General features: G+C 45.6%; 2 protein-coding genes and 2 non-coding genes across 4 annotated transcripts; 3 read left to right on the top strand and 1 right to left on the bottom strand.

Moving 5' to 3' along the window:
* The first annotated feature begins 1,047 nt into the window (after positions 1–1,047).
* On the top strand, positions 1,048–1,125 carry LOC125166917 (small nucleolar RNA SNORD83). Its single transcript, XR_007152616.1, has one exon. It is a non-coding gene; the product is annotated as a small nucleolar RNA SNORD83 (small nucleolar RNA).
* A 567-nt stretch (positions 1,126–1,692) lies between these two features.
* DDX39B (DExD-box helicase 39B) lies at positions 1,693–11,547 on the top strand. The gene is made up of 10 exons (XM_047858057.1): positions 1,693–1,903; positions 2,887–3,014; positions 3,309–3,401; positions 5,806–5,989; positions 7,284–7,402; positions 9,468–9,599; positions 10,360–10,469; positions 10,568–10,712; positions 10,857–11,004; positions 11,326–11,547. Exons 1-10 carry the CDS (start codon positions 1,693–1,695, stop codon positions 11,340–11,342), a joined length of 1,287 nt encoding a protein of 428 aa, XP_047714013.1. The 3' UTR covers positions 11,343–11,547.
* On the top strand, positions 6,042–6,118 carry LOC125166918 (small nucleolar RNA SNORD83). Its single transcript, XR_007152617.1, has one exon. It is a non-coding gene; the product is annotated as a small nucleolar RNA SNORD83 (small nucleolar RNA).
* Positions 11,548–11,613: 66 nt separating the features above from the next.
* MCCD1 (mitochondrial coiled-coil domain 1) lies at positions 11,614–12,836 on the bottom strand. Its single transcript, XM_047858067.1, has 2 exons — positions 12,549–12,836; positions 11,614–12,062 (listed from the first exon to the last, which is right to left on the bottom strand). The coding sequence occupies exons 1-2, from the start codon at positions 12,714–12,716 to the stop codon at positions 11,877–11,879; spliced, it is 354 nt and encodes a 117-aa protein (XP_047714023.1). The 5' UTR covers positions 12,717–12,836; the 3' UTR covers positions 11,614–11,876.
* Between the last annotated feature and the right edge of the window lie 2,107 nt (positions 12,837–14,943).

Here is a 14,943-nt window from a genome sequence, read left to right as displayed (position 1 = left end):
CAGTAGGAGAGGATGCCAGTTTCCTTTATGTCCTTTGTTACTTGCAGTAGCGGAGGAGTTAGAAGTGGCTTTAAAAATTTTTTTCACACAGGCATTTTCTAAAGGCAACCCCGGAGCGCGCAGAACTATGGGATCGTGAAAGGGTCGCCTTCCGGTCCCTTGCGCCTGCGCGCTGGCAGCCGAGAAGGCGGGAGGCCCTGGTAAGAGGGAAGCCGAGAACCGGAAGTGAAGGCAGATTCCCTCCTTCGTCGCTGTTGCCGCCGCCATATGCGCTCGCCTTGCTCAGGTAAGCTTTGGCCTTATTTATCATCCGCTTCCATCTGCGTTTCTCTGCGGCCATTCTGCCTCGTGGACTCCTGATACCCCTTCCACAGACTATGGTCTGATCCCTGGGACCTAGATGGGTCGTTATTTGCATTGCTTGCATCCCTTTTGAGAGCTCTTAAGAGTTCGGGGGGGGGGAAGGGAAGGTAGGGGGCCCAATCCAAGATGGTGGCCCTAGCGCCATTGTGTTCCTTTTGCTCCCTGCTCCTTCGTTGGGCTCCTCGTTTATCGGATGCCCCAGCGATGGTGAGAGGCGGCGGTAGGTGCTCTTTGTTTCTGGGCATTTGCGGAGGGTGGGGCTCTTTTCACCTTCCTTCTCATCTCTGGGTCCTCTTAATGGCCCAAGGTGGGAATAGGAGGAGGAGCCGCCTTACGGGCCTGGTTGGACTTTTCTTACCTCGATTTACCAGCCTTTACTTGGAACATTTTCCAAATGTTTATGCGTGATGTCATTGTGTGTTTATAGGAAAGGAGTCTCACCTGAAGAGTAACGAAGGGTGATGAGATCCCTTACTAGAGTTTGTAGTAGAGCTGGAGTGAGAGTTTATCTCGAGTACCTTTTTTCCTATTAATTGTAGCGGAGGGAAGATAGTATTCATCTCTGACCTAGTCATTTCTCTTATTCTACTCTTCTGTCTCCCCCCCCCCCCCCCCACATTAATTACACAGGGATTTCTTAAGCACCAGAAGGAGGTTACTGAGGAGTGGGACGCGCGGATGGCAGCCAAATGATGTTTATATTTTGGGAAGTGAGCACTTTGTGCAATGATGACCTTAATCTATCACCCTTGACTGATGGCTGCCTTGTTAGGGGTCAACACTTTGAGATGTAGGGAAAGCAAAAAGTCTTCCTTTGACGGTTTTTCAGGACTTGTTTTTATCTTGTTGTCTCCATTCTCCACTCTCTTGATTCATTTTGCTTTTCATTATCTATTTTCTTCACTGTTGTTACTTAACAGATCAGGAGTTCATATGCTGGTTCTCCCCATCCTGCTTTCTGGTTTATGCTACTCTGATTCTAATCTCTTTGGGAACTTGTGTCTTAACTGCCTCACCTGGGACCACTATATTATGTTTGCTATTATGTTTTGTGTTCTTGTTATTTTTCTTTCCAGATAAAGGTGTCAGTACAGGGAAAGTGGGAAAAGTGTGGGGATGGAAAAGAGGTGGTGAAGGCTCTGCTCACGACTAATAAGTCTTTTGTTTTTCTTGTTTGTTTTTTTCCTAGCTCTTCTATCAGAAACTAGGTTTTTTGTTTGTTTGTTTTTTTAAACTGTTGCTCAAGCCCCCACTCTGCTCCCTTGTTTTCACTTACTCTGCGTGAACCTTTCCGGAGACTCCTCCCCTTCTCCCCCTGCCGGCCCAGGAATGGCAGAGAACGATGTGGACAATGAGCTCTTGGACTATGAAGAAGATGAGGTGGAGACAGCAGCAGGGGGAGACGGGGCTGAGGCCCCTGCCAAGAAGGATGTCAAGGGCTCCTATGTCTCCATCCACAGCTCTGGCTTTCGTGACTTCCTACTGAAGCCAGAGTTGCTCCGGGCCATTGTTGACTGTGGCTTTGAGCATCCGTCAGAAGGTAAATTTTCTATTGGGCCTAGAGTATTCATTAGGTTCTTTAAGGGAACAAGAAACAGGTGTGTAAAACAGTTCCTCAGATAATACATATTTATTTAGGATATATCAGGAAATAAAGTATCAAGAACTATTTTAGCAGTAGGAAAGATTTGTATAGATTGGTTTTTCATTCATGGTAACATGAAAAAGCTAGTGACCTAAAAGCAGCTGCTGTTAGTTGTTGTGACTGGTTTTTCTCTTTGCCTACTTTTTTCTTTTAAGTTTATTTATTTTGAGAGAGAATGAGCGGGGGAGGGACAAAGAGCGAGGGGGAGAGAATTTCTCCAAGTTGTCAGTGCAGAGCCCAATGTGGGGCTTGATCCCATGAGATCTCATGAACCGTGAGATCACAACCTGAGCCAAAACCAAGTCGGATGCTTAACGACTGAGCCACACAGGTGTCTGTTTGTCTACTTGTTTTTAATTTTGTTACCTAGGCTTCTAATTTTGAATTTCCAGAGAGGAGCTGGTTGGACCTTTAGTCTCTATTGGGCCAGGCCACCTATGGTCTCTGGAAACCTTTGTGGCTGATCTAAAATGAGTTGCTTTTGGGTCAGCTACCACACCCTTCATTTGTGTCCAGGGTTACATGGTCTAAAGATGGTAAGCTAAGTAGGAGAAACGGCCTGGGGCAGGCACTCAGATGTCATGGATTGTTACAGATTAAGGGAAATAGGGACAGAGCCAGGAGCACCAAAGGTGAAGTCTTGGTGGGTGGAAGAGGCCAGGCACTGGAGTTGGAGGAGGCCAAAGCCAGGAGGAACTAGGAAGGTCTGCTTTTGGGATGAATTTGATGGAGGGAGCAGAGAGGTAGAAAGGGCCTGGAAGTTGATGAGAACCATTTAAGAATTGAGTGGTGAGAAATGGGTTTGGAATGGTGAAAAAGGTTGTGGAGTTACTGAAGACTGAAGTGTAATTTATCTTTCCCCCCATCCCTCCTTCTAGTCCAGCATGAGTGCATCCCTCAGGCCATTTTGGGAATGGATGTTCTATGCCAGGCCAAGTCAGGCATGGGAAAGACAGCAGTGTTTGTGCTGGCCACACTGCAACAGCTGGAGCCGGTTACTGGACAGGTACGTTTGGGGAAAGTGCTGTGGAAGACATTTTGGTTAGGAATTTTTGAGAAGGGTGTTTTGCCTCAGCCACAAGCTGCAATCAGAGCCACGGGTGTTTGTTGCAAAGATGACCTCGGTTACCTTTTTCTGATGGCCGTGTGGGATATTGCATAGAAATTATGTGGTTAATGACTTAGATCTCAGAATTGAGGTCATTTATAATCTGTCAGATGTATTTTTGTGACCATCACTTCCCTGAGGAGATAGTAAAGGGATATACTGTTTGTCTCTGTCTGCTCTCCCCACCCCAAGGTGTCTGTGCTGGTGATGTGTCATACTCGGGAGTTGGCTTTTCAGATCAGCAAGGAGTATGAGCGCTTTTCTAAATACATGCCCAATGTCAAGGTAAGCCAGGGTAAAGACACCTGGGAGGATGAGGGTGGGGGGAGTTGTAGGCATTGAAGACTTGTAGGTCAGCCGTCTTCATGTCCATAGATGTTAAATTATCTTTATATGAATGTCATTTGCACGTTCTAGGTGGTAAGTTTCTTGCAAACTTTGGTATGCAAGGGATTTACAGTTTATGGTTCAATTGAGTGCACATTATAATTTCTGAGATGTTTGCTTTACTCTAATTTTGGAGAATCTTTAGTTTGCTTTAGTTTTTAACAGATTGGATATAGCTGTGCAGCAGGAGACTGCATGGTTAGGCTATGAAGGGTGCTCACCATGAGACCTCGCTTTTGTTTATTATTTCTTTACACTGACTTTGAATGATTTCACTGTGCTTTGGTTGAGTTTGAGAATTTTGGGGTGTGTGGCAAGAGAAGCTGGAAGCTCCAAAACATCTCTAGTGTGGTGTGTGAATTTAGAGGATTCCTGAAAGTGGCAGAAAATTGAAAGATGTTTGGTGGCCACAACAGAGTAGGCTTGGGCTGTTTTCTGTATATAACCTTGGTTTTTATAGTATGGTTTCCAAACCCAAAGTTTCAGCATCATTTGGAAGCTTGATGGCAATGCAGATTATATGGGTACCACCCCAGACCTACTGAGTATGAATATGTATTCAAATAAGATCTCCAGGTAATTGGAGTTTGAGAAGCACTGATGTGTATAACTTTCTACTCCTCTGGCTAGGATGTGGTAAAGAATAGTACTTCTGTTTGGATTGTTGTGATTTTCTCCTGTTACTCATTATTTTATGTTTTAAAGTAACTAGGAATGTTTAGTCCTAGTGCTAAACTAAAAATAATTTCTTAAAAACCAAAGTAATAATGATCAGTATCTCGTGGTAACATGTTTTGAGTAAACTAAAAGGTTTCATAACAAAAAGATTTGTATTCTCCTGTCTCTAATTGCACTCTACGGAAGGTAATCACTAGTTAACCTTTATTTTTTTTAATTTTTTTATTTCTTTGCTTTTTTCCCTAATGGTTCTGTGACACAGGTATTGGCACTGTTCTCTCAGTTTATCAAACTTCAGGTGTTTATGATTTCTTTTCATGAGAGATGTTTGTTCGTGTTGTTTTGTTATTTGAAAATTTTAATCCTTTAAAAGTAATCTAAATGTTATATATGTGTGTGAAGTAATCTCTCCTTAAATTGTCAGCGTCGTTGACATTCACTTTCTGTCCTTTAACTGGAGTGGTCTTGCTGCTGGTTGATTCTAAAAAGTTGAAAACCAGAAAAACGGTTTCCATTGTTATGACTGGAAACATGCATTGTTGGGCTTATTAGTGAGCTAGAATTGTACTTCCTCCTCTATAGGTCCAGCTCATCAGCTCATGTGGCTCGAAAGAGAACCTTTTTTTTTTTTTTTTTTAAGTTTATTTCAGTAATCTCTAACCCATCGTGGGGCCGAAACTCATGACTCCAAAATTGAGTTGCATGTTCTTCTGACTCAGCCAACCAGGCGCCCCAAAAGAGAATATTCTTGGTGTTAAGATCAACTGCAAATTGTCATGACATAATTCTTACTTTTGTTTAAAATTGTGCTAAAGTGATTCGTTCAAAAGGTTGGGTTAGTTCTATAGAATATCCTGTCTCTGGATTTGTCTGGTTACTCCGTTACGTGGTTCTTTAACTTGTTTTTTCCCCTTAGTGTTTCCTTTAACTGAAATACGAATTTGAAAGCTCAACTGACTGAAGTTAAACATTTTTGGCAAGAATTCTTTCTTCATAGTTGATATTTTGTGTACCTCCTGTTTTGTTGCAAACTTGGTTGTTCCGTAATGAGTGATTTTAGTTTCATTGTGACAGTCTGATCCTGTACTTGATCTTCTCTCCTTGAAACTAGAAAGCAGTTTCTGGTGTCATGTGATCCTATAGTAAAGACTAGATCCTCAGCAGATCTTTTCTTAATGTTTATAACATGGAGTAATGTGGTCAGCTTGAAACCGTAATTTCATAGGGTTTGTGAAGGGGCATTTAAAAATCTGAGTTCGGTTAGGAAAACTTGATGTTCATGAGCTTTTTGTGGTGCATTGCACTCTGGTGATTTCTTGCTGTCCTTTCTTACAATGAAGTGTGGCCATAGCATCATGGGAAGGAAGATTATTAGATTAAGTCAGAAGAAAGTGCTAGTCCTGACTTCCTTGATTAGCCACATAACTCTGGGCAAGTTACTTCTGTTTCTTAGCTTCAGTGTTTGGGGAATGTAATAAGAATTTTAGGTCAGGTGGTCTTTGATGTTCATTTTACCTTTGAAATACTCAAAGTTCACTTAGATTAAACTGAAAGGATGGGAAGTGCGGGGAGATTGGACTGTTTCCTCCCTTGTGAGACACTGTTTTTTTCTGGGTTAATACAGGTCGCGGTGTTTTTTGGTGGTCTGTCTATCAAGAAGGATGAAGAGGTGCTGAAGAAGAACTGCCCGCATATCGTCGTGGGGACCCCTGGCCGCATCCTAGCCCTGGCTCGAAATAAGAGCCTCAATCTCAAACACATTAAACACTTTATCTTGGATGAATGTGATAAGATGCTTGAACAGCTCGGTGAGTGGCAGTGCTGGCAAGGGGGCTGGTGATCAGGTTGTTGCCCTTTAGAGCCAAATGATGTTTTTTTGATTCAGGAGCACTTTAGTGCTGGGACGACTCTTCATCTATCACCCATGACTGATGGCTCTGGCTCCCCTGTCGATTTTTGTGAGGCCTTTTAAGGAACTTGGGTGAGCAAGGAGAAGTGTGTTTTGTCCTGTGATAGAGGTTTTGTTTCTTCGAGAGGAGTGACTTTGCTGATCTTAGACATTGCTCACACCACTATTCTCTCCTTTACAGATTCTTATACTGGGTGTCAGGGGTGGGGTAATAAACTGAAGGAAGAAGCCATTTACTCTCTGGCATTCTCTGCACAGCATCTATCAGTTTATAGCTGAGTAAATCTTTAGACCTAAGTTCTAGGATTAACGTGGAGAGTTTATGGGGTTTTTCTGTATTTCAGTGTGTCATGTGCGGTTAAGAAAGGAAAATTGTGAGAACTCACATTTAATAAATGAGAGCGTTGGGATGGACGTGGCCCCAGGGACAAGTCATTCCAAATGATTGACTCCTAAAAAAAATTTTTTTTTTAATGTTTAATTTTGAGAGAGAGACAGAGCAGGAGTTGTGGAGGGGCAAAGAGAGAGACAGTAGCTGAAGCAGGCTCCAGGCTCTGAGCTGTCAGCACAGAGCCTGATGCGGGGCTCGAACCCGCAAACTGAGATCATGACCTGAGCCACCCAGGTGCCCCTGATCTTTGACTATTTTAACGTGAGCTCTAAGATGGGCTCCAGGTAAAGATGTCTTGTTTGCCTGGCTGGATAGGAAAGCATGATCCAGAGGAGCCACAAAATGGACTCTGACAACTGGAATGTAATTTGGTGCACAATATTTGTAGACAGCAGGGGTGTGGGGAGAAAGTATGGACAAGGGCCTTGTAAAGAATTTCTCAAGGGTCTTATGCTTGTAAGTTTATGCTTATGCTTATACTCAAGAGCCTCTGCAGTGGGCCTTATCTCCATATCATAATTGTGAGCTTTGGGGTTTTTTCGTCTCATTTCTTGTCTGGTTAAAACAGCTGGAATCCGATCCCAAGTCTTTATTTCAGATTCCACTGTGTGCTGTTTCTATTGTGTTACTACAATGGATGTGATTTTACGGTGGTCGGAATAAATGGAGACCTGAGACACATCTTACTGTGAAATGACTGTTCCTTACCCATTTCCAGCAGCCATCACCTCATTGGGCTGTCTCTGGTCTTTGTCTATGATGTATGCTACTTGTCTTACAGTCTTCTTCCTTTTTCTTGTAGACATGCGTCGGGATGTCCAGGAAATTTTTCGCATGACCCCCCATGAGAAGCAGGTCATGATGTTCAGTGCTACCTTGAGCAAAGAGATCCGTCCAGTCTGCCGCAAGTTCATGCAAGACGTAAATACCCTTCTACCTTCTCTCCCTCCACTCCCCGCCCACTGCCTCCTCCCCTTCCGCGCCCTCTTCCTCCAGACTCCCTTGTCCTTCAAGTGCCAAGAAGGGGGCACGTGCCCATCTGGGAGTGATGACTCCTTGAAGAGACACATAGAGGCAGAGACAGCTAGTGTTAGGTTCTGCGCGGGCGCCAGGGAAACTCCGGAAGACTTGGTCGGGTTAACTTGAGAGCGGGTAGTGTTCGACCTTTTTTTTTCATCACAGCATTTTTGAACCTCTTCTTCCTTTTTGGGGGAGGGCAGAATTTTCTGCCCTACCACCCACCCATCGTCTCCTATACACCCCTTTACAGCCACGCACCCTCAAGGTGGCATCGAGCACACAGTTGGAGCCTTCTGCTCCTCAAAACTCATAACCTCCCGGTGGCAGGAGAGCAAGAGAGGGACAGACAGATGGCAGGGCATGTCCAAAAGAAGAGCAAACAGCACAAATGAATCCACTCCCTCCCCGCCTCCAGGGGTGGGGGCCTCTGGCACCTCAGTCCCCGATCCCTTACTCCTTACCATCCATACCTCCTCGCACCCATCCGGAAGCTCGGTTGATGTGAGCCGGCAGCGGAGAAGCACCGTGGAGCGGCGGGGGAAATGCAGACGGCACCAGCGGTGGATGGCGGCAGCGGAGGCCGCGGGGAAACCTGACCAGGAAGCCGAGGACCAAACCAGCCTCTTTTTCCGTTCCCGGTTTTTTTCCTGAATCCAAGGCGTGCCGTGCTCCCCGTTTCCCCCCATATGTGTTGGGGGGAGGGGTGTCCTGAAAGGGGGGGTAGATTTTTTTTTTCTTTTTTAAGACATTTTTTTTTTTAATACTCAAAGGAGAGGGATGTGGGAAAGGTAAAGTGAGGAGCTCCACTTGGAAGTAACCAGGTGGGTGTTAGGGTTTGGGGCTAGACGGGGCCTGTCGTATAAGTAGTGCAGTGTGTTCTTTTCCCATCCTGTACTGCTCCGCCCCATGGGATGTTTGCTATTTTTAGCTATACGTGGGGCTAGAATTAGATTTGAAGGAGGTCATGGAACTTCTTTTTGGAAAGCCTGCCTTTGCTATCCTGCTAGCTTTCTGGGATTGGGCTTTTGGTTTTCTCCCGTGGCACACATCCTTTCCTAAAATCTTGGACCCTGGGTGTTCATGTTAATTATGTCCCCAGGTTAGTGAAGAGTGCTAGGAAAGTTGGGCTCTAGAGTGGAGTCTTGTGTCAATTTGTGTTTTTATTTTTTTATGCTACCTTCCTCCCCTTCAAGGGTTTTGTGCGTGTGTGTGTGTGTGTGTATTTTTTTTTTAAGATGAGTGTATATCTACTGCTCTGAATTTGTTTCTTAGCACCAACCGTTGGTACCTTCCATGTAACACTATAGTTGGTTTGGCTCTTAGTTCAGAGACCAATGTTCTGTTCCCTTTGTTCCCTTGTGGTCTGAGGGCAAGTTGTTACTCGCCTTGAGTAACGTTTGCTTCTCTTTTTATGGCATTTTGACTGTCCATTGTAGTATTCTGATCTTAACAAATATCCACCCTCCTAATGTGGATATGATTCTCTTAGTTGGGAGGATACTCGGAGCAATTTCTGTTCTCTCCCTTGTATTATAATCAGCTTTGGTGGAGTTATTCTGACCTTGAGTCACTGTGTCCCACCAATTCCCGGGTGTTTGGATCATATTGGCCCTTTGGGGATCATCTCCTATTGTTTTCTTTCCTGTACCACCTCCCTTTGAGGTAATGGCATCTTGCCATTGGGTGGTCTCACTGCTCCTTTACCTCCCTGCAAATTTCCCTTCCCATGACAGTTTGTAGCTGGGCAGTCTTAAGACTTGATAGGAAGGAAATTAGATCTAATGTGGAAGAGACCACATTAAAATGGGGGTATTTTTGGGGATGTGGTGGGGTTTTCAATCTTCTCTCTTCTCCCCATCCCCCCCATGGGGTGTATTGGAGATCAAGTTCCTCCACCCCCCCAGGTTTAACCCCCCCACTCTGCCCTCCTCCCGTTCCCCACCCCTTCCTCCCCCCTCCCCCCCAGCCAATGGAGATCTTCGTGGATGATGAGACGAAGCTGACGCTGCATGGGTTGCAGCAGTACTACGTGAAACTGAAGGACAACGAGAAGAACCGGAAGCTCTTTGACCTTCTCGATGTCCTTGAGTTCAATCAGGTCAGTTGTTTAAGGTCCAGTAGAGGGATGAGCACGTCTCCAACTGTAGCAGAAACCTGGTTAAGTACCCTTTAATTGAGGATATGACCCATGCGATGTGAGAGAGAATGGTGGAGAAATTGTTTTTAAATGAAATTCTCTTAAGTGAGAATTCAGATGTCTTCTGGGGCTGAGCATGAACAAGGTGTGAGCAGCTGCTTTCCTGTTCCATGGCTGTCACAGCCGGGTATTCAGTAAATAAAAATCTCAATGAAGAAAATCCTTGAGGGGGTTTAATCTTGTAAAAGTTCCAAAATATCTTAGGTTTGTTGGGTTCTTAAATTTGTTTCTTGTGTTATTTACCGAGAAGCAGCGTTTCATCACTTTACCTGTTGTGTAGTTTATCTGCACCAAAAACTTTCTAAAATTAAGGTAGAATTCTTATGTTGGATGTTCTTGATGAGCAGGAAATATTGGTCCTGGTCTTTCCAGACTTTAGTTTTAATTTTTACCACTTTCTCATGAGGTTGCCTCATTCTTGTCTCTCAACACACCTGGTAGTTTTGGTTATTTTCTGTACCTTCTCTGCAGCATGTCTGCTTAGGAGACGTCAAGAGCTGAGTGAGAAAGGCTAAGTTGTATTTTGATCAGAAGAGGAATATATGGGAGGGACTAGGAGGAATTCCTTTAGAAAAGCATAGTTACTGAAAACATTCCTTGCACGTACGTAATCTCTCTAACATTCCACATGGGCCCACATCCCCCTACTCTCCACACACAGGTGGTGATCTTTGTGAAGTCTGTGCAGCGTTGCATTGCCCTGGCCCAGCTTCTAGTGGAGCAGAACTTCCCAGCCATTGCCATCCACCGAGGGATGCCCCAGGAGGAGAGGTGAGTCAGAGATGGAAAGATGTTTTGTGTCCTTGGGAAGGAAAAGAGACCATTGAGAGAAAGGACTCAACATTTTTCTAATTTCCTTTCTCACAAAGGCTTTCTCGGTATCAGCAGTTTAAAGATTTTCAACGACGGATTCTTGTGGCCACCAACCTATTTGGCCGAGGCATGGACATTGAACGGGTGAACATTGCCTTCAACTATGACATGCCTGAGGATTCTGACACCTACCTGCATCGGGTAAGCTGCATGCCCACACGGACATCCCAGTGTCCCCTCCCACCTCCCGATTTCCTATGTCTTTATACCATATGTTCTCATCCCTCCTTTTGGGTGTCTTCCTACTTTTGGGTCTTCCCAGTGCCACCCTCTGTCTCCTTCCAGGTGGCCCGAGCAGGCCGGTTTGGCACCAAGGGCTTGGCCATCACGTTTGTGTCAGATGAAAACGATGCCAAGATCCTCAATGATGTGCAGGATCGCTTTGAAGTCAATATTAGTGAGCTGCCTGATGAGATAGACATTTCCTCCTACAGTGAGTATTGATCTCATGAAACTGGCTTTTCAGTCTCCTTGTTCTTAGTGTGTTTGTCTTAAATCCCATTTACGTAAATAAGGTCTCTGGTGCATAATAGGCACTCGACAAGTTCATGTCCCCTGATCTTGATGCCCTTGTTGGGATGTGTAGTTGTCCTCTGTGTGGGGTCTTTTTCTCATGACAGATTATTTCTGTCCCCACTCCCAGTGGTTCCTCTGCACCCACAAACTACACAGACATCTGCATGTAATGGGGGGTGTTTCTGCCAGCCTCGCCATTTCCATGTCTTATTCTAATTGTGCCATGTTTTCTCTTCAGTTGAACAGACGCGGTAGAGGACTCACCCATAGTTTTGGAATGTGACCGTCTGTCCCTCTTCAGGAGATGACAGCAGGCATATGGGGGTGAAGGAGACACTACTGCCACCTTCCCTGGCAACCCCCACCCCCCACCCCATGACTTCCCCCTTTTGCATCACCACCACTCCTAAACTCCTATTTCCTGAATTGTCTGAATTTTTTTTAACAAAACTAAAAAACACATGTGTCTGTGGTGTCTATAAATGCTCCATCCCTTTATTGGATTTAGGGTGAAGTGAGGCCATGATTCAGTGTATATTCCTATAAGGACTGTGTGCCCTACTGTGGGGCCCAGGTCAGTGGGGAGGGATCAAAGGTAGGGGGATGTGACTAAGAAGACTGCAGAGGCCATGGCTCCCTGCTGCTTTCCAATTTCTGCCCTTTTTGGAGGTGTTTTCCATTTTTCTTAGTGGCCTGGGAGGGACTGGGATGTTTCTGATCCGAAGGCCCAGTGTGGGTGCTGTGTAGTGTTTCCAGTGTTGGAAGGTAAAGTGGGAACTGGTGGAAAGCTTAGGCGTCTCCTAGGCTCTCTCGATGTCTCCTCATCTGTTCCTTCAGCTTCTGGATCTTGAGCACCAGGGCCTGTGCTTCCCAAGCCCCTTCTTGGCCTTCCAGAAGGGCCTGGTACAGCTCCAGCTGCTGCTCCAGCAACTCTTCAGCTTGGGCCAGCTCAGCTGTGGGGCTCGGCCGGGGACCCTGAGTGAGGGGGGCAGAGGGGAGGGAGCATCAGCCAGGGTAGGGGGCTGAGGCTTGCTGGAAGTCAGGCCTTCTGCCTCTAACCTTTTGATCCCATTATATTAAGGTCACCTATACTGTGAAGCCAGGGTAGATTTTGGTCTCAGGGGCGATAACTGAACTTGTGTAAGGAGAGGTCATGAGAGGTGAGGACTGGCAGTCCCTTCACCTCCTCCCCTCCCGCCCCCAACTAAGAAATGATTAACTGTTAGGTGAGGGGAAATTCCTGTTCAAGGACTTCATGGACTCTGCAAGGAGAGAGCTCTGTGGGGAGAGGGAGCCCTGAGGTCTAGAGTGGGGTGGGGGTGGGGAAGGTGCTGGGGATCTGGGGATGGGAAGTAGGACACAAACTTGGGGGGGGGTGGCATCTACTTGCAGAACTGTGACAAAAAGGGATTCCTTCATGCCAGTCTCCCCCCTGGTCTCCCCACTCTTGGTGCTACTTACCCTTGGCGGTGACCTCATCTTCTCACTGCATGTGGAGCTGGTCTGCTCTTTTGTGCTTGCCTTAGGGCTCTGGGAGCAGCACCTCCAGGAACCCTGGGGCCCCAGGGGCCAGGAAGGCAGGAGGAGGCGACGGCAGCAACATGAGAGCCAGGGCAGAGGGAGGACCATGGCTGATGTAGCAGGGAGCTGTGTGAGCCGCCCAACAGCCACCAGGAACTGGCTCTTTCCCTCCAGGCCTTGGCCTCGCTTCAGTGACTGGCCCTGCCCAGGGCCCTGCCCCTATCTTCACCTCCCTCCCAATCTGGCCCTAGACAGTCTTCCTGAGGTGAAAACATTCCTGCTAGTTTAGGCAGAACTTGCTTTAGAACACCGGTGCCCAGCCTACTAGGACTTGTCTGTTTTTCCTAGCGCTATATCTTTTCTCATTTCAATTCTGCAAGGTGCAAGTTATATTGCTAGTGTCAGGAAACTGGCTCAGAGGGTTCCCTTCAGGATTCATTCAGTGAGTACCTACTGGGGCCGTCTCTGCCACATGTGCTCAAGGTCCACAGATGGTTGGTAGAGAAACCTGGAGAATTCATGCCCAGTTCTCTCTGACTTGAAAGGTTATAGCTGGCTTAAGTATTGGTTACTAAGGTCTTTCCTTTTTCTCTTGCTGCCCAGAATGGCATTTTTTCTTGTCTGTTGTGCACTACATGTTGTAGCGGTTTGCATTCTCTGGTAGTTCTGGGCACTGTTGTGTCACTCTAACCTCGGGTTCTGACAAGAGCCTGACACTGGTAACGGGTCTCAAGCTTTGTTGAACTCGTGAACCCTTTCTTCAAATCTGCATGAGAACAAAAGCTCTGTTCACACACCATGTGTGGTGTGAGCATTTATACATGTTGACTTTCTTGCAGTATGTTCTGAAATGTCTTGTGGCTGGATACCTCATAAAGGAGTGGATGGTCCAAATTTTGATCATCTGGGAAAAAGGTAGACTCTCAGGCAGAAAAAAATATCTCAGAAGACAAGATGGCTGGAGGATGGACAGCTGCTAACCAGCTCACTATCTTTGTGACATGCTGAATTTGGAGGGAAGATGGCCTTTGCCATAGCATGGGGATCCAGGAACAGGGAGGTTGACTGTCTTGGAGGTCAGTGGCTCTGAAACTTGGGGGGGGGGGCTGAAGCAACATTAGATGAGGCCAAAGACCCCCACATTCCCCATTAGCTGACATGTTCCCACTTTTAAGTGGAAGAGCCAAGAACTTTGGTAGGATTTGAGGAGGAAAAGAAGCTTCTTCATATTTCTTAGTGATAAGGTTATGCATGATTCATATTTGACTTGCAGTGTATGCATGGCTTAAAATCTTATTTTTTTAATGTTTATTTTTGTGAGAGAGAGAGACAGGGGCAGAAGGAGACAGAGACAGAATGTGAAGCAGGCTCCAGGCTCTGAGCTGTCAGCACAGAGCCTGATGCGGGGCTCAAACTCACAAACCATGTGATCATGACTGGAACCGAAGTTGGACGCTTAACCAACTGGGCCACCCGGGCGCCCCTTAAAGTCTTAATTATTAGAACACAAGAGGCCCTAACTACTGTTATGGTTGTGGGAAACTATCCAGTATAAGGTTAAACTATAAGCAAATAACATTGAAGCTAAACTAACCACATTTATAAATTAAAAGCAAGATTAGTAGCCATTAAGAAAATACAACAAATAAATTCTGTAAGACAATCTAAATGATGCACTAATAGCAAAATATCCTTTCTGAAAACTAGGCATCTGAGGTTCTATTTTAGGTTATGAACTCTAAAATGGACTAACCTCCAATACTTTGCAGTGGGTGGTCCTAAACCCCGAGTTAAAATAGAGTATGGATTTGGGTTTTGTTCATCTGTGAGAATTGGTATAAAAGAAAGTCTGCTACTTGAGTCAGCTCAAATCTATTGAATGAGTTTTGGATCTCATAATCATGGAAATAAATCATGGAAATCATGGAAATATATGTAAGCTAGATTACCTAAATTTATGTTACGGTGTAGATTTATTTTTGTTATTCTTGGGTGTCTCACAGTGTCTTAATAGAGTCTCCCCCCCCCCCCCCCGCCCCTTTATGGGAAAAGGCTTTATGGCTAATAGACACTTAATCAAATGAGAGTTGGGCCTGGCTTTTGTAGGAAGAGCCTGTCTTCAGCCAGGCACAAGCAGAGGATTATGGGAAGCATCATCCACAAGGTCAAAGGGCTGCAGAGCTCCCTGAGGCCAGTGTGCTGATACTGCATGCTTACCCAGCGGATTGGCAGACTGAGGTGACTGACATGAATTACTGTGTCCTTCAGATGAAACTCTTGTGGAGGTGGGGTACTTAGAAATATTGAAGTCCACTTAGCGTGCTCGGCAATTTTG

The sequence above is a fragment of the Prionailurus viverrinus genome, chromosome B2 (genome assembly GCF_022837055.1).
Source record: "Prionailurus viverrinus isolate Anna chromosome B2, UM_Priviv_1.0, whole genome shotgun sequence".
Lineage (NCBI taxonomy): Eukaryota > Metazoa > Chordata > Mammalia > Carnivora > Felidae > Prionailurus > Prionailurus viverrinus.
Note: the sequence above shows the minus strand (reverse complement) of the source record. Positions and strands in the feature narration are given on the sequence as shown.